The sequence below is a fragment of the Genypterus blacodes genome, unplaced genomic scaffold (assembly GCF_046128005.1).
Source record: "Genypterus blacodes isolate CSIRO-AG114 ecotype Tasmania unplaced genomic scaffold, CSIRO-AGI_Gbla_v1 ptg000021l_1, whole genome shotgun sequence".
Classification (NCBI taxonomy): domain Eukaryota; kingdom Metazoa; phylum Chordata; class Actinopteri; order Ophidiiformes; family Ophidiidae; genus Genypterus; species Genypterus blacodes.
The window spans coordinates 9,452,449-9,474,163 of record NW_027466834.1 but is presented as its reverse complement, the minus strand read 5'-3'; the positions used below and the strand labels follow the sequence as shown (position 1 = coordinate 9,474,163).

General features: G+C 40.2%; 2 protein-coding genes across 2 annotated transcripts; both read right to left on the bottom strand.

Moving 5' to 3' along the window:
- Window positions 1–175: 175 nt before the first annotated feature.
- Window positions 176–15,817, bottom strand: LOC142991876 (aminopeptidase N-like). The gene is made up of 20 exons (XM_076142044.1): window positions 15,061–15,817; window positions 13,458–13,600; window positions 13,194–13,327; window positions 12,808–12,928; window positions 11,965–12,119; window positions 11,451–11,564; window positions 11,043–11,186; window positions 10,701–10,766; window positions 9,230–9,295; window positions 8,970–9,118; window positions 8,484–8,563; window positions 8,038–8,171; window positions 7,529–7,584; window positions 6,765–6,912; window positions 5,464–5,552; window positions 5,191–5,301; window positions 4,102–4,269; window positions 2,501–2,638; window positions 1,561–1,624; window positions 176–1,136 (listed from the first exon to the last, which is right to left on the bottom strand). Exons 1-20 carry the CDS (start codon window positions 15,672–15,674, stop codon window positions 954–956), a joined length of 2,877 nt encoding a protein of 958 aa, XP_075998159.1. The 5' UTR covers window positions 15,675–15,817; the 3' UTR covers window positions 176–953.
- A 1,541-nt stretch (window positions 15,818–17,358) lies between these two features.
- LOC142992222 (uncharacterized) lies at window positions 17,359–21,056 on the bottom strand. Its single transcript, XM_076142581.1, has 3 exons — window positions 20,815–21,056; window positions 19,525–20,163; window positions 17,359–19,408 (listed from the first exon to the last, which is right to left on the bottom strand). Exons 2-3 carry the CDS (start codon window positions 20,086–20,088, stop codon window positions 18,821–18,823), a joined length of 1,152 nt encoding a protein of 383 aa, XP_075998696.1. The 5' UTR covers window positions 20,089–20,163; window positions 20,815–21,056; the 3' UTR covers window positions 17,359–18,820.
- Window positions 21,057–21,715: the final 659 nt, after the last annotated feature.

Genomic DNA, 21,715 nt, shown 5'->3' with positions numbered 1-21,715 from the left:
CCACTGGACTCTTTTCTGTCCACAATGAACATAAATGACTCCACACAGTCATTTATGCATTCAGTCAAAAGCAGTAGGGAAAAACAGTCATGAAAACACCATGAAACTCATAATGTTCATGTTTTACAACTTCTTACTACAAAATGATATTGACTGGACTTTTTTTGTACACAATGTTCACATTTTATTAATAAAAATAACAATTTTACCACACACAGGGAATCAAAGTCATTCATTTAAACAAACAAGGACTTTTTCTTTTCTTCCAAAAATATTATTAAAATGTAATTCAGCTATATCACTTTTTTGCCAGCTATCTCATAACTATCGTATGATTTAACAATAAAAAAACACAACGATACAATTTCTTGAATTAAAAAGAAAAATACAATATGCCAGTTTAATAATACACAACATATGTTTTCAAAAATATAATACTTTACAAAGTCAAAGGAGGAATTGTAATGCCTGTGCAGCATGTAGCATGTACACAAACTCAACTCAATCAACTGCACTTTTGTGAGTGCTTCTTTGTGAGTGCTTTTAGTTGTTATAGATTTGTGCTCAATCAATATGAATATACTTTGGTCTGTTTAAATCTCGCTGGCCACATTTCTCTGGCCAAACTGGGTTTTTATTGTGTATTTTGAATCACACAGTAGTCTTACTTACGCACTATGTTAGGATTTCTGTCTGTACTGCAGCTATGGAAGGAGAACGTGTGAATGAATGAGGATGAAATAAATATAATACTGTCTCCTGCTGCATACACACATGTGGCTCACATGATCCAGGTCTGTAACTCAGAGTAATCTTACAATCAAATTTTGAATATGCATGTAAGTGGACTGTTGTTAGGTTTTTTTTCTTGGCAAAGTCAGATTCACTTTTTCACCTCACTGTTTACTTGTGGATTTTATGGAGGACAAGCTTTACACATGGTTGTTAGTAAGTTAAGGTTTTGTGGTATTGTTATTCCCATTGTCATTATGAGACTGGTTTTGGAACCACTCCAACAAACTCTGTTTGTTTTGTTCGACCCACAGGATGTTGACCTGCGTTTGCTCTATGGCCTGTTCCACTGTCATGTCGGGGAAATCCGGATCATCCTTGTGGTCCATCTGAAAACGCCTCAACTGCAGAAACAAAAGCACATATAATATGTTAGAAATAGAAATTTTCAATTCAAAACTCCTAGTCACTATTTATAAAACCTGTCAGTGTTCAGCAGTTTTTTTTTAGAAACTGTGCTGTCCAGATTTGTTTTTTTTTTTTCTCCTCTTCTGAGTCTTAACTGTGTTTATACTGTATATATGCTGTGTGTGTGTGTGTGTGTGTGTGTAAACATACATGTGTATATATTGATGATGTCACAAACAACACAGTAATTAAGGAGCATGGCTTGTAAATAAGAATAACACGTGATATCGCAACATCCATCAAACTGATTATGATAGGGAGGGAATTCTGATATTCAACCAGGGCTTCTAAATGGAAAAACACCTTTTGACTTCAGTGACATGAGTATCGTCATTCTAACATATTAGATGAAGAAATTACCTCCTCTAGTTCAAATTCTGTGGAGAACCTATTGGCAACAGCATCCAGTAGATATCCACCAAACCTGGGGGTAGACAAGGAAGGAGATGAATCATAGATTGTGACTTTTCACTTAACCAGATAACACATAACCTGAGAATAGCTGTAGACATTTACAAACAAAGAATCAACTATGAAGGAAAAGTGAAGGTGGACTACCGTCACAGTTTACCTGACTTGGTTTTATGTTTTTATTTATCTTGGGTGTGGCTGTGTGCTCATCAAATAACAAACTTTGATATAGACAAACTTATAATACTAATATAGAAGAACCAATGATAAGCGCCTTATGAAGTGCAAAGACCTTAGACCAGAAGACACCCAGTTTATATAAAGAAGTTTATTGTAGTCTGTTGCTTTATTGTTTATTCAAGAGCCTGGCTGCAGGTGAAGACTGTGTGATGAATCAGCTGAGATTAGAAGGAAGTGTTTCCTGTAAACACACCTCCATTCTTCAGCCTACAGGCAGCTTCTCAGAAACCCGTCATGAGACAGGCTGTAGTAAGAAGTAAATACTGTGTTTAGGGTCTAATTAGTTTGTGTGTATGAGGCTGTTACTTTTGAAGTACTGTCTTCCTTCTCCCTTCCTAACTCTCTTAGCAGTCATTGGGCAAGAGGCAGGGTGCCTCCTAGCTTGGGTTCCCCAAAGAAGGTTCTGGGTTCAAATCTAGCTTAAACCAACTTTCAACTTTAGCTTTATGTATGAATATTCTCCCCATATCGGCAAAGGTTTCCTCCCATGTCCAAATCTATGTTGCCATGGCAACAGAGTGCGATCAATGAGTCAGCTTCGCGACAACAAATGTATTTTTGCAATATGTTAGAAAAGAAACCAACCAAAGAAACATGCCTGTTTTGAGATTGGACCCAGGCAAAACAAAAGAGGGACTAAACAACCTACTGTTCATTCATCTCAGTCCAGTGTGCCCTGAGGAAGTTCCAGGCCAGCGCATGCCCTGCCGCATTACTGGCAATGGCTGTAAAGATGTAATCACCATCCATGACGAATACCTCAGGGTCCAGAGTGTACTGCAGGTATCTGCAAGATGTGTACACATTAAAAAAACATCAAAATAATTTTGTTTGACACATGTTTAGTTGACGGAACAATGTTGGAACTAGAGGTCTCCCCAGCACAGCTCAGGTTTCTCAGAACCCTGACCTGATGCGAGGAACTTGGTCAGGTCCAAGGGCGAAACAGAATCTCTCTGTTGGGGTATACAGTATTCCATGATAATCTCCTCCTGGAAATAAATTGTCCCGCTTATTATATGGCTACTATAGCATCCCACCCTTGTAACTCCCTGTTCTGTCCGTTACCCTCTGGAAGGCGATACAGATCACTGAACACATACACCACCAGACTGAAGAACAGCTTCTTTGTAAGGGCCATAAGTGAGCTAAACAAAATCAAACATTAGACAAGTTAGTACCCCAAAAGTCAATTGCAATATTGGGACATATAAGGACATATTGGGCATATTAGGACATATTAGTAAATATTGGGCATCTTCAGCTATGGTCATCTTCAGCTATGATATCATGTGATGTCATATGGGGTGTCGTGTGATGTCATGTGACGTTGTGATGTCATGGTGTCATATGGAATGTCATGATGTCATGTGGGATGTCGTGATGTCATGTGATGTCATATGGAATGTCATGATGTCATGTGGGATGTCGTGATGTCATGTGATGTCATATGATGTCATGATGTCATATGGTGATGTCGAGCATGTCATATGACTTAGACTTAGACTTCCTTTTATTGTCATTGCACAAAAAACACAACAGTGAGTCTTGACAACGAAATGTCGTTGCTTGGCTTCCGGCATAACAGCGCTAAAACTTTCCCTGTACAATAAATAAATATGTCTACATAATAAAATAAGAAAAAAAAAAGCTTGAGCTAATGGGACCACTTATGTTTTAATGTATGAATGGAACTGTGTGTTGTTTATTTATTGTTATTTATTATTTATTTATAGTTGTTTAGTCATAGTTTATTGCTGTTTATTTATCACTGTTCAAAGATTCAGGCACAGCACAAATGCATTTCATTGTATTATCATGTACAATGACAATAAACGCTATTCTATTCTATTCTATTTTACTAGGGTAGGAATTAATTTCGCACCCCATATTGATTTTTACGGATTGATTTCTAAATACGGCAAAAATATATAGTCCCATTGCCGTTAGTAATGCTACGCAAACAGCAGAGTTGAAGCTATTATCTAACTACACAGTATCAGTGTATTTAGAGGTAAAGTTAATTGGCACTGTAGAATAAACAATCAGAATAGCAAAGTACAGAGAACAGTATAATAAATTCAGGCTGATCAACTCTGGTGTGTGTGCAATCATGTCTTATACCTGAGTGGATCAAAGCAGGCATATACATGTTATGGGACAGAAACTGATAAGGTATGGTAAAGTGCAAATCTGAAAAGGCGAATCATAATCAAGATGGAAGGATTAAATAAACATTCATTTGCTCACCTGTTGAGCAGCCAGATCTTTTTAGTGCAGGCGAGAGCTTCTTGGAGATCACTTTTCTCTAGAGGATCAGTGGTCGCCTGGAACCTTTTCAAAGTAAAATCCCACTCCACGCTCCCACCAGCAGCCAGAGCAGCGCAGTAGATGTCAGGCCGTAGGTTGGGGTGAATGCTAAGTCACAAGCATACACACACACAGTGGTTGAAGGTGAACAATTTGGGTTGACACGGTTGTATTTCCAGACAGATAATTAGTAGTTAAGTACGCTAATAATCAAAAATTGAATTGAAGATTTTAAACAAATAAAAGTTATCCTCCTTAAAGCATATCCTTCCTCAGTTACAATATACTCCTATATTGGGATCCTGTCTCATTTGTACTCCATTATTTGTGTTTTATTAAGTTTTCAGCATCCTATTATTATTATTATTATTACTTCACTGATCATTCACATCACTGAATTAATATTTCATTAAATTGAATTGAGTTAATATTGAATTAAGTATATAAAAATAATGTAACCTAATTGAGTCAAGGTGTAAATGAGAGATTTCTGAAGCATTGACTTGTATTGATTAGAAATCATCTTGGGGCCAAAGATTTACAGGGGGTTGGGGGGTGTGCCGCGGCCGAGGCCGAGTGTGCTGGCGCCGGCACCGGCAAGTGCGTGATACTGTTAGTGATGGAAGGTCAAGAGGCCTGTGGTGGCGTCACTGCGGTGTAGCCGCTGGCGCACTTGCCGGTGTCGTCTAACTTTTAATGATAGGCTAACTTTTTTTTTAATGACATGCGATCTACCCACATTAACTCCGCGATCGACGTATTGGGCACCCCTGATGTAAGCATGTACTGGCTAATAAATACCTACTCATTAAATAAATGCCGGGAAATAAATCTGTATGATCAATATGATGTCAGTATAGAAACAACAGATAACACTAGTTAGCATAAAGTAATAAAATAAAATCCTTGTTGCTCAAGTAATAGATAAATGGAAAAGGTAGCCAGGAGAGACAAAAATCATTGTTACATATTTGTCCAGGACTCAGAACTAAATATATGTCATGTTTATCTTGAACTTCTTGCACATACTTGTTGTAGGTTTCATTCTTCATCCATTCAGCAAACTTTGTTGTAGCCATAGTAACGCACTCTGGGAGCTCATTGCTACATGCCAACTTAATGGCAGTGATCTGGGTGAGCCTAAGGATGGGTCACATTGTCATTTATGTCTTATAAGCAAGGCCATGATAAATACTAAATCTCATCTGTTGTACCATCAGAAAATACAATGGTTATGACTATGCACATATTGATACAAATAATATTTATTGAAGTTTAGAAAACAATAACTTGACGTCTTACTGTAATGAGTGGTCAGGTGGGACCATTGAGTTGTCCGTGTCGTTCCTGAAGAAGTTGTACAGCCCCTTTACTAGATCCTGTAGGTACACCTGCAGACATGAATGCAACATATTGACATGTTTATGGTCTGATGGGGAACCAACATCAAAGCCAGACAGCATATTTAAACAGTGAATGATATTTGTATACTGTGTGCGTAAAATATGTAAATTATTACACTTGAAATCCATCAAGATGACCAGCTGCTTTCCCATCAGTTATTTTTGAATCAGGACTCACTTGATGACCGACGTACTAATAGTAGTTTTTACTTGTGTAATATTTACCAAAACAATGGATTATAATGGATTTCAACATTTCCGATCGAGCGGTTGAACTATTGATGCATGCATCTTATCGCCCCTGACTAAGTTACTCTTTGGCCGGTATCCTGAGCCAGATTTAAATCTAGACCAAGTGCAGGCTGTCCCCCAAGTTAAGAAAGACTTACGCACATCCGTACCTACAAACTGTCCTCCATAAAGGTGTGTTCAATTTACATACAATGCATAATGAATGGCGCACATCATGATTTACGTATGATCAAAGAGTACAGAGTAACAAAACTGAAGGACATGAATAAATCAGACATTATTCCCTAATAACAAACATACTGATTGTATTTTCATGTACTGTATGTGTTTGAGATGGGTTTGAATGATGAGGATGAACTTATTTTCACCTTTCTCTTTATGATACATGGGTCCCCAGAGTTATTATCTGTGGTGCCACCAAGTCTTGAAGGTATAAATCTGACATAGGATGTAGGCGCTTGTTGTCTCAATTAAGTTGAGCTACACCAGATGTTAGACTCAGGGAGGGCTATAAGGATATGGTACAAGCCGGAAGAAATTGTCATTCTTCTGCTTTGCATGAAGTGGTACAGATAGGTGGTGAATTCGCTCAGTCAGTCAGTCAGTATTCGCTGCTGATGACCTCATCATCTCAGAGAGAAGCTGCACCGCTGACAGATTAGCCCATTAAACTCACCTTTAGACCGTCTCATGTCTGCGTGTTCTGACACACACTTCCATGATTTTCTATCTTGTGTATAGGGTGACACTGTTATCTGTCAGCACAAGTCAAAGCTCATGTACAGCACGTTGAAACGTACTGGGCAAATGGATGGACAACAGAAAAATGTGGTTTGTTGGTGGCAAAAAAAAGAAGAAAATATTCATAGTTCTGGAGTTTCAATTCAAATGAAATCCATGCAAGTAAACAAGTCATTTTGTTAATGTAATAGGAAAATTCACACATGCCTGCATGGGTCCATACACCTCAGAGCGGTCAAACATGTTGACAAGGTAGTTCAAGTTGTGCGCTGCTGATTGCCAGGGAGCGAATGTTGTCTCACTACGAAGGAACCGAGTTGCATTCAGTGCCAGTGTCACATTGACGATTTCAGCCCTGAGAAAGCAGAACAGAGCATTCAATATTTGGTGAGAGAGGTCATCTCTGAGACACAGAGAGAAAACAGAAAGATGATGTCTGACTTTAACCAATGTCTGGGTCTCTTCTTTGTTAATCGTCATTTTGCATGCAATACACAGCAAATCGCATGCAATTGAAATTTATCTTGCACCCCCTCATATCATACACACACAAACACATGCATTACAGAGGGGGTGCAGGGCAGCCATTATACGGCGCCCATGGAGCAGTTCGGGGTTCGGTGCCTTGCTCAAGTGCACCTCAGCAGTGCCCCGGAGGCAACTGACAACTCACCAGCTACCAGTCCACTTACTTGGTCCATACGGGACTCGAACCGGTGACCCTCCGGTTCCCAAGCTGAATTCCTATGGACTAAGCTGCTGTCGCCCCTGCTACTGTCCTTCTCCCTTGTAAATTATATAAATCCCCCTAACCACATGGTATCTCATGGCCTTACTACAACTTGCACTCCTACAGGTGCATCTCAATAAATTAGAATATCGTGGAAGAGTTAACTTGTTTTAGTAATTCAATACAAAAAGTGAAACTCTCATATATTATAGATTAGGATAGGATAGGTTAGGATCATTACCTAGCCAGGTAAAATGCATCTTGAACAATCTGCCCTCTGTTAATAACTGGAATGAGCTGGACAACAAGATAAAGAATCAAAGTTGATATTTTAGTTCAAAAAGGATCAATTACAAACAAATATGATACATGTTCAAAATGTTTCTCTCCATGGACTTCATACAGTCAATAATCAATCAATACATAGACTGACACCAACTACTGTCAACCAAGACTGTCAACCTTCTGAAACCAAAGCCAATAACATAACCATGTGTCTATGATAATGAAAAAGTTTAAACGTTTATTTTCTTAAGGTTAATTGAACCTCTGATTGCAATTTTTCACCTGATCTGATTAAGTAACACATCATATATATTCAACAAACTACTGAGTCCTATTCATTTCATTCACATCTATGGCTTAGTTGCGTTTAGGCTGTTTTGATATTCTGTGCATGTGATGTAGCTGATGGTTGGTCTCTGCTCAGTCATGCAATTCACTGACTCATTATTTGGCAGCAGTACTTACACTTGAGTCTCTTTCCAGCTGAGTCATGAGGCGCTCCCAGTTCTCAGGGTTGTAGTTGACTATGAAGTATCCAGGACAGTTGAGATTTGCCAGGATCCACTCTCCACTCTTTGAAATAAACTCTTCTTTTGTTACTGTTCAAAATAGATCAGAAATCGGTTGACAGTGAGTTGTACTTGACTAATTCAAATCATTGGTATAGTAAAAGAAAAAATATGCACTATGGGGAAAAGGTAAGAATGAGTTTTCAGACCAGTGCTAAATCCAAAATCATCGGAAGAAAACAAACATTTGCTTTAGCTTGATGAAGTAGAAACTGGAAGATGTTGAAAAGCAAGACTCATAGTTGAACAAATGTGAAAATAAGATTTTAAATTTTGACTTTTTGGAGATTCTTTCAGGAAAGTATCAGAGGACATTGCCTGTAGTTCTGTGTATTATTTTACCTGTGCTGCTGGTTTCCAACCAGACCAGAGAAGGTGCAGATGTCTGTGACTTGACTCTGATCGGGACGTGCCACACTAGACTAAAGACATGAAATAGAGACAGAGAGAGGTTTGATCAGCAACTGCCTGCCATCATTTTACGTGACATGTAAATTATGCTGAACATCAAGGAAAAATCAAGGCACATGGCAGAATAGGAGAAATGTCTGTTTATGTTATACATTTAATTTAAATTATATCTTCTGCATCTCGGAACTAGGTAGAAAAGAAAAATGCAAAGCAATGCCCACCTGGCCCACCGACTCACATCATGGATTACGAATTACCTCACCAACTGACCATAGTTTGTGAGGACACAGAACTGTGTGGGCACTAATGAAGGATAGTCTTATCTTATCTTAACAAAGTTACTATATACTCCACATGGCCAAAGCTGTGATGCACAGAATGTGAGAGGGAACTCAGGGAATTGTTGTGTTTGCGTACTTAGAGTCTGATGTTTTATTGAAACTGAAGTGCCTCTGATAGGCCTCTCCATTGGTAGTGTTGATGGTAATGACAGGAAAACCAATCTGAGTGGTCCACGTGTTCATCACATCGGCAACCTTGATGTGGCCGCCATCCTCATTTACTGCCTGCATGCATTGCACAAAAGTTAGTTAAGATTGTAAAGTATAAATTGTGATCAATATATGTTTCAATATAGTTTTCGATCCCATTTCATACATGTAGCAAGTTTACTTTACCTTTTCTAAATAGTCCCAGAGGTCTTGCCGCACAGTGCTTCCATACTGGAAAGCCTTGAGGTACATCTGCAGGCAGGGAGAAAGAGGGAGGGAGAGATCATAATTGATGTTAAAAGCTGCCCAAAAAGCAGCCAAACACAGCTGCAGTAGGCCAATCGTTAAGAGGCTGCCGTGGCACAATAAGACAGAATTTTGAAAAGCAAGAAGGTAATCTGAAAGTAGGAAGGTTTGACCAAAAATCACACAAACAACCAGTACCATAAGTGGTTTCCATAAAATGGGTTAAAGGAATGTTGAAGTCTTCTACTAAAATATTGTCAAAGTGCCATTGAAGAAGCGGAAGATATAATTTAAATTAAATATAAAATCCTGCTGCAGCTTTCATTTTACCACACTTTCTGAAGAGAGTTTCACCACACATCACATCACACATCAGGGTAATTAAATCTTTAACTTAAGTAAAAGCGTTACAGTCCATACTCCATTACAGATAAACGCTCTGTATTCAGAGGGACGGACCGTGTCACTGAGTTCATTACCGATGGATTAAAGCCAAACACACAGGTGCTGAGCTGCCCTGAAAACCTCTTTTTTGATTGGTCCTTTACTTCTGTAACATGTTTACTTCAATGTGTAATGAATGAATTTCAGTGCCGGCTGGCCAATCATAGCGGGCCGGGTACCCTCAACGGCTTGTTTTCACTCAGTGTGCACATCAGTGCTACAACAAGAGAAATTGGAAAAACAAACAATTGAAAAAAATGTTTTAAATATAAATTGATGCCAATAAATGTGTCTTCTTACCGTAAGAAAAGTCCATTTATGAAGTGCATCATACATTGTACAGTAGTGTGTGGGATAGGTGTTAATGTGTGTATACATACATGTGGAAGTGTCTGTATGTTTAATGTGAACATGTTATATGTGTGTTATTTTAAAGGCCTGTATTTTATTTAGTTGTGCTGTATGGACATTGACTAGAGGTGAAGCCTCTGATAGAGATTTGTTTATCCGTAGGTCATTAACAAAGTGTGCAAAGCACGAGAGTTTGTGACATGATGTGTGCTGTTTTATGGAACCTTATAAATCAGTTAGATATGGGAGACAGTTAAGTGATCTTGACCTACAGTACAGTAAAACCACACATCAGTGCTTTTGCTTAGACATGATCACGTGCTGGTGCATTTCCAACCTACTATTTCATAGGTTCATAGGTTAGAAATGCACCAGCACTTCCACGTGGTGAACCACAAACAACTCCACGCCTACATTCACTTACAAACAACAACTCATCAGTTTCTCTTCTGCTTAGTTTGTGCTGACATAAAATTACCTTTGGTTGATTGAGGGACAGAAAGGTCATATTTTGTCAGAAAGCCTAGGTCTTGCTACAAGGGTCTTGTATCATTCACAACCCAATTTCTGTCGGTTTCACTGACGAACGTAACCCCCACCTCAAAATGCTGCTTACTTTGAGCCCATCTGTGAAAACCCTGTCGCTCAACAAGTCCTCCAACATCCTCAGCACAGCCGCCCCCTACAGAGGAGAAGCAAAGAGACATGAGTTCTAACCATAGGACTACATTGGGCATTATCTGTCTGGAGTACAGCTGCTACTGTCTTTTTGCTTATTGCAATGGAAACTATCTATCTATCATCTAGATGTTTTTGTTTAATCATATCTTACTTATTAACTTTCTAAAAATTGAAATAAAAACATGCTCAGTGACATGGGTGCTTTAAACACTATTCAGTTAAAATAATGCAAACAAATATTGAGTTCTGCCTATATCTGCCTCTTTCATCTCCCTACCTTATTGTAAGTGATGCCATCATACATGTTATGGATCTCCCCTCTCGTCTGGACATCATCCGGTTTCATACTGAGAGGGTGTGACGCGGCCAAAGTGTCCTCCTCAAACGCCATGTAAATGTCCGCCAGTTCACACCTATCATACTGAGGAAACAGAGATATTAATGATGAATGATGTACATGATATGACAACACTGTCATGGAATGTAAACATATTTAATACATTCAGGTTGTATTGATGCCTGGCTCCAGATTAATACTAGTGACACCTGTTGATAGCCCATCGTAGAATACAAATAGACAGAGAAAGTATAACCTCCTTGGTAGTGGGAATAGTGGGAAAATGTACATTTAATGCTTCAGAGCAGGCTCCTGCTTATAAAGTAAACATCTAAGGTTGTGACTCACAATGTGAAACTCGGGCTCCACCTCATTGACCGCCAAGAACGACATGTATGTGGCAAAACCCTCTTTCAGCCAAGTTTCACTCCACCATTTCATCGTCACCAGATTCCCGAACCACTGTCAGCACAAGGAGAAGAGATGGCCAACAATAAAGTCTGTGGAACTATTCCTGCTGTCTAGCACTAGAGAATAACACACACCCATGTCGTACGCATGCAGCACAGAATTGCTTCGAAAGATATTTGAAAATAATATCCATTTTACATTTTGTACTGATGAGTAATGGATTTTTGCATTTAACTCAAAAATCCAAAAACACAAAACAATTTTGAAGGAAATTGGCCCAATTTTTGTTACAGAAATCCAATTAATGGAAGAGGTAGATACACATTTTCTATATTTGAAAATGAATTTGCATAGTGAACAGTTTGCAAAAAGTCTATACAAGAAAACAAAAGCTCACATCATGTTTGGTTTTACTGTGTTCAATATAAAGGAAAGGTTTTTTCTGTCTGACCTGGTGTGCCACTTCATGAGCGATAGTATAGGCGATCGCCTCCTTGTTCATAGATGAGGTCACTCCTTCTTGATACAGCAGGAATGATTCCCCGTACGTGACCAGTCCCCAATTTTCCATGGCTGCCGTGCTAAACTGTTGGATTGCAATTTGATCTGACACGAGAGAAACATTTCAGTCAACATTCAGTCAGTTTATCCTTTTGAATATTGTTTAGACGCACTTTAAACTTAACATGTCTCAAAATTTAGGCTAAAAATGAGGAAGTTATTTTGTTGTTTTCCTCAACAGCATTTAGAATTTTGACGCTTTGTCAAACGTTGAACAAAAACTAAGGCGCCACATTTGATGCTTTTAAAAAGGTCGATGAAAGAACACATACAGGTGCATCTTAACAAATTATTATATCATGGAAAAGTTTTTTTTTTTCAGTAATTCAATTTGAAAAGTGAAACACTCATATTATAGATTCATTAAACACAAAGTGAAATATTTCAAGCATTCATTTGTTTTAATCTTGATGATTATGGCTTACAGCTCATGAAAACCTCAAATTCAGTATCTCAGAAAATTTGAATATTGTGGAAAAAGTTCAATATTGTAGCCTCACAGTGTCTCACTCTAATCAGCTCATTAACTCAAATCACCTGTGAAGGTTTCCTGAGCCTTTAAATTGTCTCTCAGTCTGGTTCAGTAGGAGACACAACATGGGGTAGATACCAGATTCTAATTTAATGAGATGCACCTGTAGTCACAACATTCATAGTGTAGCTGAAAATAATGGATCAACTGACTTTTGTTTTAAGAAGAAATAACTTTCCTTCATCCATACATTTTACATACCAAACTTTTTCTGTGGGAAATCGATCTCAAAACGATCCTCAAAGAACTTTAGGATACGACCGGTGATGTTGGCAGCATAATCAGCATGTCCTGCTGCAATGGCTTCAGGGCGTGCATATATCTTTAGGAGCAGAGGGGAACACGCCACATGAGTGCTTTGAACAACTGTTGCTGTTATAGCGCCACCAGCAGGTCAATGGATATTTCATGTTTAGCATAGGCAGTGCGTGCGTGACTGGTACCAGAATTTGATGGATTCTTGCCCAACATGTCCACCAAGTTTCATTGAAATCCATCCAAGCTTTTGCTATATCTTTGCAAACAGACATTCAGGCGTACAAACAAACAAGTAAACTGCTGAAAAGAATGATTTGGTGTGGATTTACTTGGACTTTCACTCGTTCATGTGATGAGAGAACAGATCTGAACTCTGAAACCGAAAAGGCAAGCAGGTATGTCGACATCTTCTTGGTTGTGTGAAAGCGGGTGAATTTCCACTCATCATCTATAACGGTAGACTCTGAAAAGGTTGGAGAGAGGATATATAGTTCAGAATTAGGAAGAATATACTTTACTCCCTTTTGCCTGTCATTCCTATTGTCATTTAATAAGCACACTGTACTTTTGACCACTTGTTTGTCTTTTCCTACCTGACATGCCCCAGTTTGCCAGTGCGATCGTGTCTCGCCTGTGGATGATTGTGACATTGAACTCAGCCTTCATTTCTGGTTCATCAAAACAAGGGAAAACTCTCCTGGCATTCGTTGGCTCCATTTGAGTGACAACAAGAAATCTACAAATACATTTGAAAAAATCAGTAAGATAGATATTGGAAATGACACCAACCATTACATAATCAACCCCATATATTATAACATATTCTTATGTTTCATCGACACTTTAATGAGACCCATATTTTTCTCTTTTTAGCACAAGTTAGTGGCCTTTAAAAACATTTTGTGAGGTTTGTTGACAAAAAACATCCACACAAACCCAACTCTGGCAGCTTGTTTCCAAATCCCAGTCTGATATTTTCCAGAATGAGCTGTTGGCACTGACCGTATCCAAATGAGCCAAAATCGTAACATTGCTCCTTGCAAGCACCCATTAGAGTTACAGGCTATGCTGGAGCAAGTCTCCTAGTTACAGTACGTGTGATTTTCAGATGCTCCCTTGTGGACAACACTAAGTTAAGGTGGCTGGAACCAACATTTTCACAAAGGTACTGTGGAACGCAGACTTTTTTGTCATTTAGGATTTTCTGGATTGTTACAAACAAAGGATGAGCAATTTACACATAAGGCTGAGGAAAAATATGGTTTTGTATTGTACATGACCTTTAATGCAAAGTGTATAAACATTTCTTATTATTGAGATAATGTATCCTAATGCAGACTATAAGTCAGTTATCAGGTTTTAAAGAAAAATATGATCCTTTCAAAATCTCAGTTTCTTCCAGTGAAACAATAGCAACACCACTGAAAGTATTTCAAGACATTTCTATTATTGGTGCTTTCTGTTGATTTACACAGTATTAAAACATTACAGCTGAGCAAGAGCCCAGAATTAACCTTAAATCAGAAAGGTAACAACAAATGAATCAGTGTTTTTCCTTGTCAGTTATCAAAATCATGGAAAATATGATCCAAAAGCAGATAAAGGTTCAAGGTCCTCCTGACCAACCGCCCACAAGCACACTAGAGTTTCCTCTCAGACCACAGGGACATCTGATACACATTTGGTTCAACTATGTCTATTTTTTTGGTGGTTACTTTTCAGTTACTTTGCATATTTGTTTGGGTCACATCCTTTGTTTTCCGCCATTTAGAAGGTTTGTATATTTAATACAGACTAATTGTTCCCTTTGGATGTAAAGTTGTCAAGTCATTTCAAAGGGAAGGTATTCTCAGTCTGGTCTTATTTCATTCTGCCAAATGACTAAATACGAAACATCCACACAATCTCTCCACCTGCTGAACCTTGGCAGGGTCACAGGGCCAAATCCATCCCAGCGGTCATGGTCGCCAGCCCATCACAGTTGAAGGCAAATTCAAGTTTTCATTTCAACAAATTTTTTTTTTAGAGAGACATTGGAAGAACACATTAACTCTTACCAGAAGTCAGAATCAAACACATGACCTTCTTGTTTGAAACAAATTCTGATTTTGACATTGTGACATTTTGACGAAACAAGTTTCTACCTAACAAATGCCTTGGTACTATAGTTGATCTCGTTTGCTTTATTTTACTTACCTCTCTGCATTGTCTCTTTCACCTGGGACACCTTCTTTGTATTGGCTTAGAATCAGCCCAGTGCCTGAATCGGCTGTTTCCCCTCTGAAAGCCATGAACAGACTATAATTCTCTCCTTCTTTCAAGACGTCATCAAGCTGCAGCTCAAGAAAGTCGCTTAGACCCTCGTGATGTTCTGTCCTGGTAATAGTTATCATCTCGTTTGTGTTTCTATTTAGCAACTTTGTCTCTGAAAGTGTCAGGTTATTGCTGTGAAGTAAGATAGTCCTCGTATTCTGGACACAACGGATGTGAACTGTACAATTTCCAGTGAAGAGCATCGTCTGGTTGGGACTGGTGACGTTGACGTTGACATCCTCAATGATGCGGCTGTAGAAGTGAGGTTGGAGGTTCACCTCATAGCTTTCGGGCACAAAGTTACCTGGCAGCCTGTAGTCGGGTGGGAGTCCTGTGGGGTAGGTGGGAGTTGTGTAGGTTGGACGGGGCATCGGATTCAGCTTAGAAATCTTGGTCTTGTAGACGATGAGCAAGCCGACAATTCCTGCAATGGCCGAGAAAGTCAGGACGACAAAGACGATGGCTATAGTCTTGGAAGTACTTGATTTAATCGCCATCACGGATGTCTTGTCCAAGATGTCTCCTCGTCTGTCAGTCTTGGAGGTCCTGCTACTTGACGGGAAGAGATAACCCTGTGCTTCTAAACTTCTGGTCCAAAAAGCTCAAACTTGTATGAGCCAAAGTAACCTCCCTCTCATAAACAGGGCTTGGCCTTAGCAATAAGGGGCCATACTTAGATTAAGTATTAACTTGGCGATTGCTGAAGGAGCAAAGAGTAAAGCGTAACAGTGTGAGGAGGGCGATGTTCACTGGTCTTCCAGTAAATAATCCTGTCAGATTGTGCTCTCACACATCTGCCCGTGGTTACTGTGGTCTTGCCACTAATACAAGGGTTGGGTGAACCTCAAGGAACACTTTATCCCTACTCTGCCCTCCCCCAAACATCACACTCCCCCCCACATTCCCTTTATCAACACAGTACACACTCCCATAGCCATAGGACCCACAAGCCTCACTGGATGCAAGAGCTGGTGAAGACAATTCTTAAGGCGTTACAACAATGTCAATGTTAGCATCATGACTTATTCTGCACCTCTGACCTTTCAGGCACCAAGAGTCCCAAGTCCCAGTTTGCAGTGGCCTCAACCACCGCCATCCGTGGGTTAAGTTAAAACTCTGGGCAGGGCGTCAGGTACAACGGTGTTCAAAGCTGCAGATACCCAGATACTATAAAACGAAGAAAGTCCCAAACAAACTAGGAGCATGTGTGGGGAGGAGTGCTGCGGGGGTTGGAGAAGAGAATACAGAACAGAATGAACTGGGAATTTGTTCGGAACGCCCCAACCTCAGGGAACCACGACCACCACACGCACATTCTTCCAACACAGGAAACACAGGGATCCAAATAGAGTGGGAACAGTTAGATAGATAGAGGGCCTGATATAGGTGTGTGTTTGGTTACATGCAGAAAGGGTCAAGGGACATCAAAACTCCTATACCATCCTGAAAGAGTCAAATGGCCCAAATGAATTGTTTCTATTAATTAGCCGACGCAGATACAAACCTCAGACAACATTCTCTGGTGCTTACATCTCCCCTGTAAACATAAAGATGAAAACTATTAATTGTTACCTCATCTGGACAAAAGTGGTCCAGGTGCAGGACTAAAAGCTTCCATGTGTCCTCCATGCTCTCCTACACGAGCCAGAGAACTCCATGGAGATGTTTCCGGGAATAATTGATCTCACAGGGCGTCCATTATGTGCTTCATCGACGTCCTTCATCAAGGTGATTACTGTTCACACATCATTCAGACAGAGTACATTTCTTTACAAAGAATCCTGGTGGTTGCTTTATACTCAGTTTCAAAACCATAACATGCCTTCACACAAACATCAGAATGAAGTCACACTGACATTCATTAGTAAGGGGACAATGTTTCACTTGTGCAACTGTAAACACAAGCACGTTTCTGTTGTTAAGCAGTCGGAAAAACAAACTCCTTTCTCTTTTCTCTTCTGAAACCTTTCACAGCAATGACCTCTACTGGTGAGAAAGAAGAGTGCAAAAAAACAGATTTCATTTTTCAAGTAAACAATTCAGGCTTGTGGTCAAAATTTACGAAAATACCACAATCAAAGTACATAACAGCCATTATCACTAAGAGACACTTTATCCACAAATGAATTTAACTGGTATTTGGTCATTTTACTGCAGTAATTAGAACAACAATCCATGTCAGCAATGGAAAAGTGCAAGATCTAAAAATGTTTACTGCGATGAATAATAGATTAAGCTCTTCATTTTTTTTTTTTTTAAACAGATGTGTCAAAACGTTCAAACCACTTTACAATCATCACATTCTAGCACTGGCTGCTTTCGGAATAAACAGCACACGTGATGAAACAGAAGAGAACACTCCCCGGATCACAAACCTTGAGAAAACAAACCAGAACAAACGTGTTGAGTGCAACTGGTCCAGTGTTGAAATAAACCCCGATTAGCTGTGATGAAGTCCTGACAGGCTACACTTACAGCTCCACCGTGGTAATAAGGCTTTAGTGATAAGCACTGAGCAACACGCCTCACATATGAAAGATTTGGTCCTGCTGAGTAATATTAGACCCATAGAGGTCCTCTGTTAAGTGAGGGTTCGTGTTTGGGTTGTGTTTCTGATTGGGACTTTAGGCCTTTGCTCAGAAGCCTCTCAGATGATGGTCTCACTGGGCCTCTTGATCCTGATGTGTTGTGTCCTGGTCTCATTGCTGGATCTGGACCCCCTCCCATACCATGATGTGGTTCTCGCTCTTAAAAGGGTCTGAGACTAACACGTTCTGAGTTCTTCTGCCTGAGTATGGGCTCCATATGTCTCCTTGTTCTTTATTAATTTCTTTCTTCCTTATTCCAAAACACAAGCTTTCTCTCCAATATACTGTATTTGTTCTACGTCTTTACCAGCATGTTGTCTTTTTCTAAGCTTTCCTGAAAAGCTGCCAGGGAATACCGGACATCACAGCCTATCCAGGTACTGTGTATAACCACCTGCATGACACGGCAGCACCTGTAGGGCTCCTGAGGAAGTTCTGTGGAGTAACAGCCAGATGTGTCAAGGTAACACATTCCACTAGTCTGTCAGCTGTGTATGCGAGACGAGATTCTGATTACATCAACACAGTTGGATTAACAGTACAGTACATATTAGTTAACTCTATGAAATAAAATCTAATTATCTTGTGATCTCTACCACTTAGAGAAACTATCATACTCTTGTTATCTAGTCTGCTGTTCACAATACACGATCTATCAAGAACTAAGCTGTGCAAAGTTCATCCTTAAATGTGTCCTATTACCAACACAGTCCAGGCCAGCACGGTGCGGTGCAGTGTGAAGCACCTCTCTACTGGAAATAGAAAAATAAAATAAAATGACTTTAAACAAGGTGTCTTCGCTGCCTTCTAAACATTAAGGAAACAGTTACCAGCTGTAACAGAAGCTTTCTTTTTAAGTTAAGCGTAGGAAACTGCAATGTGCAGTCCTTGACTTGCACTTTATGTCTCTTTTGCCCATCTGCAGCTATATTCAGATGTCTGATGTCTTTCAGCAAATATCATCATTTCAGTCAAAGGTTGATGTTTGTAAAAGCAATGAGATGGTGTCCTCTATCTACTTGCCAATGTGCATCAATCACATGACAAGCAATCTACTACCAAAGCCAACTATCTAGATGCTGGACACAGTAACAGGACTGTTCCAGAATGGCAGATAGTTCCCCGTAGCCCTCTTCTCTCCAGTTAGGAAGGAGTCTCTCATTGTTGAGGGCTTGGAGCTTCGGCGCTCCGTCCCGGAGGACGTGGTACAGGCACGGCCACCGGCTTTGGATACTCAGCCTGGTCCTCCGATCCAGTGTGATACCGCGGACAATCTTCTTGGCTCGAAGCTCACGCAGCACAGGCAACTTCAGGCACGAGAAGACCAATCCTCGACTGGGCGACACATCCAGGAACTCCAGAGAGAGTGACTCCAGAGTGTAGGAGATGCCAAGATTCCTCAGCGGTACCAGGATGTGCAAAGTCAGGGACTTCAGGTTGGGCAGGGATTTGGTGAGGGTCTGCAGCGTTGAGGGTGTCACTCCTTTGAAGACCCAGAAGTATTTGAGTTCAAGAACTCTGAGCTGCTGAAACTGGGTGAGCAGCGACACAGACATGTCTGACCAGTCAAAATGGAGGCGCATTTTGGAGATGCGAGGGCAGCTGTGGGTGAGTTTGGTCAGAAGCTCCTGGAAACTGGACACCTGTCAAAGCAAATCAAACAGATTATATGACAACAAATCAGCAGAGTTCCAGGTGTTGTTCATGTTCTTTAGATTTACACACACACACACACACACACACACACACACACAATTACCTGCTCCATCTTGGTGAAGCTGTCCTGGTGTGAGTTGGAGCTGGAGTGAACCCTGAGGTCCAGGGGCTCGAGGAGAGTGAAGGTCCAGTTGAGGTCCAGGTGGCTGAGGTCTCTGCAGTGGACATTCTCCAGCAGGTGGTTCAGCAGCTCGCCCCATTTGTTGCAGCGATCCCCCAGGTCAAAGCTGGCCTTCAACGTTAGCAGGCTGGCCCGGCGGGAGATGAGGTGGTGGGTGTAATGGTGAACCCAAGCTTTCCACCTCTCAAACTCCCGGTTGGAAACCAGCAGCCCTTCCTGACCCAGATGGAAGACGCCACGACGGGAATAGTCTGCCACTCGCCACAGCTTCCACGATCGGACGAGGCAGCTCCAGCTCAAGCAAACCAAGGCACAGCTACACTTGTCCACCTCATTCAGAAAGGACAAAACGTGCAGCTGACACTCCACTGGCAGATAGTTGAACGGGAAAATGTCGTCAGCTGCTTTCCGGCGATTGTTTACCGGAACGAGAGGCCTCTTACGAGGTGACATGATGACTGATGAGGAAATAAGGTCGGTGGTCATTGGTGGAGGTTCAGATTCTCCACCGGGAGGTCTTGTGGTCTGGCTTTGCCATAAATATCTCCGGTCTGGTCGTGTCTTTAATAGAAAGAAATGAGACAACAAAAACTTAACTAAGCAGTATTACACCAGGACATCTGACAACATTATTACATTCATAACACACCTATTACATGCAAGAAACCTTACAATAGATTAAGCTGGGTACACAAATAGGCCTGTTTCAGTAGTGGAAGTTAATTGGTAAAGTAGCCTGAAGATCAAGTACTGTTGCTATACTCCTTAGAACGAAAGAACGAATGGAATGAACTAATTCTAAACTTTTAAAGTCTTTATCAGAGACACATCTATAAACTCAGTAAAGCTGCACAAACGTAGGGCAGGCATATTTCTCACAAACACATTTATTGTCGCATTCTTATTGGTGATATACAAGTGAAACAGAAGTTGAGGAACTAATTATTCCCAATTATTTAATCCAAAGAAGTTGGCGTAGTATTTTGTCAATGTTTAATTGTAGAACACAATTGTGAAATTATAAGATACACTCTATGCTCCCCTTGAGCTAAGTGTTGTCGAAAAAGACGTGTGTTTTTGAGTGTCCGCTCGGTTATTCCATGTTCACTGTTTGTCTAAAATAACGGGAGCAGATAAGTTATATTGAACTTATATCCATTCTATGAGTTTTGTTCTTTTGTTTGGTGCGGTTTGTATTGTTTACGCGGTTACCTTGCGGTCAGGCAAGCTTCCTCCCGTCCGTCGGCAGCTCAAAGGCTAGCCTGATGCTAACAGACAGTAAAGAGATTAGACCGGGGAGTTTAAAGATGACAAAGGAACTACTGCATATTTGAGATTAAATTATTATTATCGTATTATAGCAGCTACAAAGTCGAACTAAAACTAGGAGACAGGCCGGCTAGCTGAATGCAGAGCAGCTGAGCTATGTTGATGTTTTTGTTGTGGGATTCGCTGATAATGACGTCATCAAAATGCGCAGGGCTGTCTGTTTTCTACTCCGAAGTAGCACCAATGGGTGGAGTCTGAAATGTTTTCGTTTGTGCGCGTAATTCCAATTTATTATTATTATTATTAGTTATACACAGAGAGGGGAGAAAAGAAAATGGAGAAGAAAAAGGAACGAAACATTAATGAGACAAAGAAACAGTGACTTGAGCTGGTGACTTGTACAGTCAGGTTGTACAGGTGGTGAATAATAACATTATTGCTGATGAATTATTGTGTTCTGTGCCAGAGTGATAATAGTGAACGAATAGTAGACGAAAAGACAAAGAAAAAGAAGAGAACTGTAATGTATCAAACCAGACAATGATATCAGTAGACCCTCTTCAGCAAGGATTTGGTGTATCCCTCAAAAGGTCTAAAACTTTTTTGAGAGTTCCAATTTAAATTGCAGGTGTGGCTTTTCCATGCTTTAAAATAATAGAACACACACTATGGCCATGGTTTATGCTCAACACATCATTTTCAACAATGAAAGTGTCATGGGTAAATAGCACACACAGCCTGTGACCTGCTGGAGGAGCTGGGATCTGCTGGGACACAGCTTCCTCACACTAGGCAGGATGTTCTCTCCAAATTGCCTCAGTAGACATTTGTTTTCATTATTCTG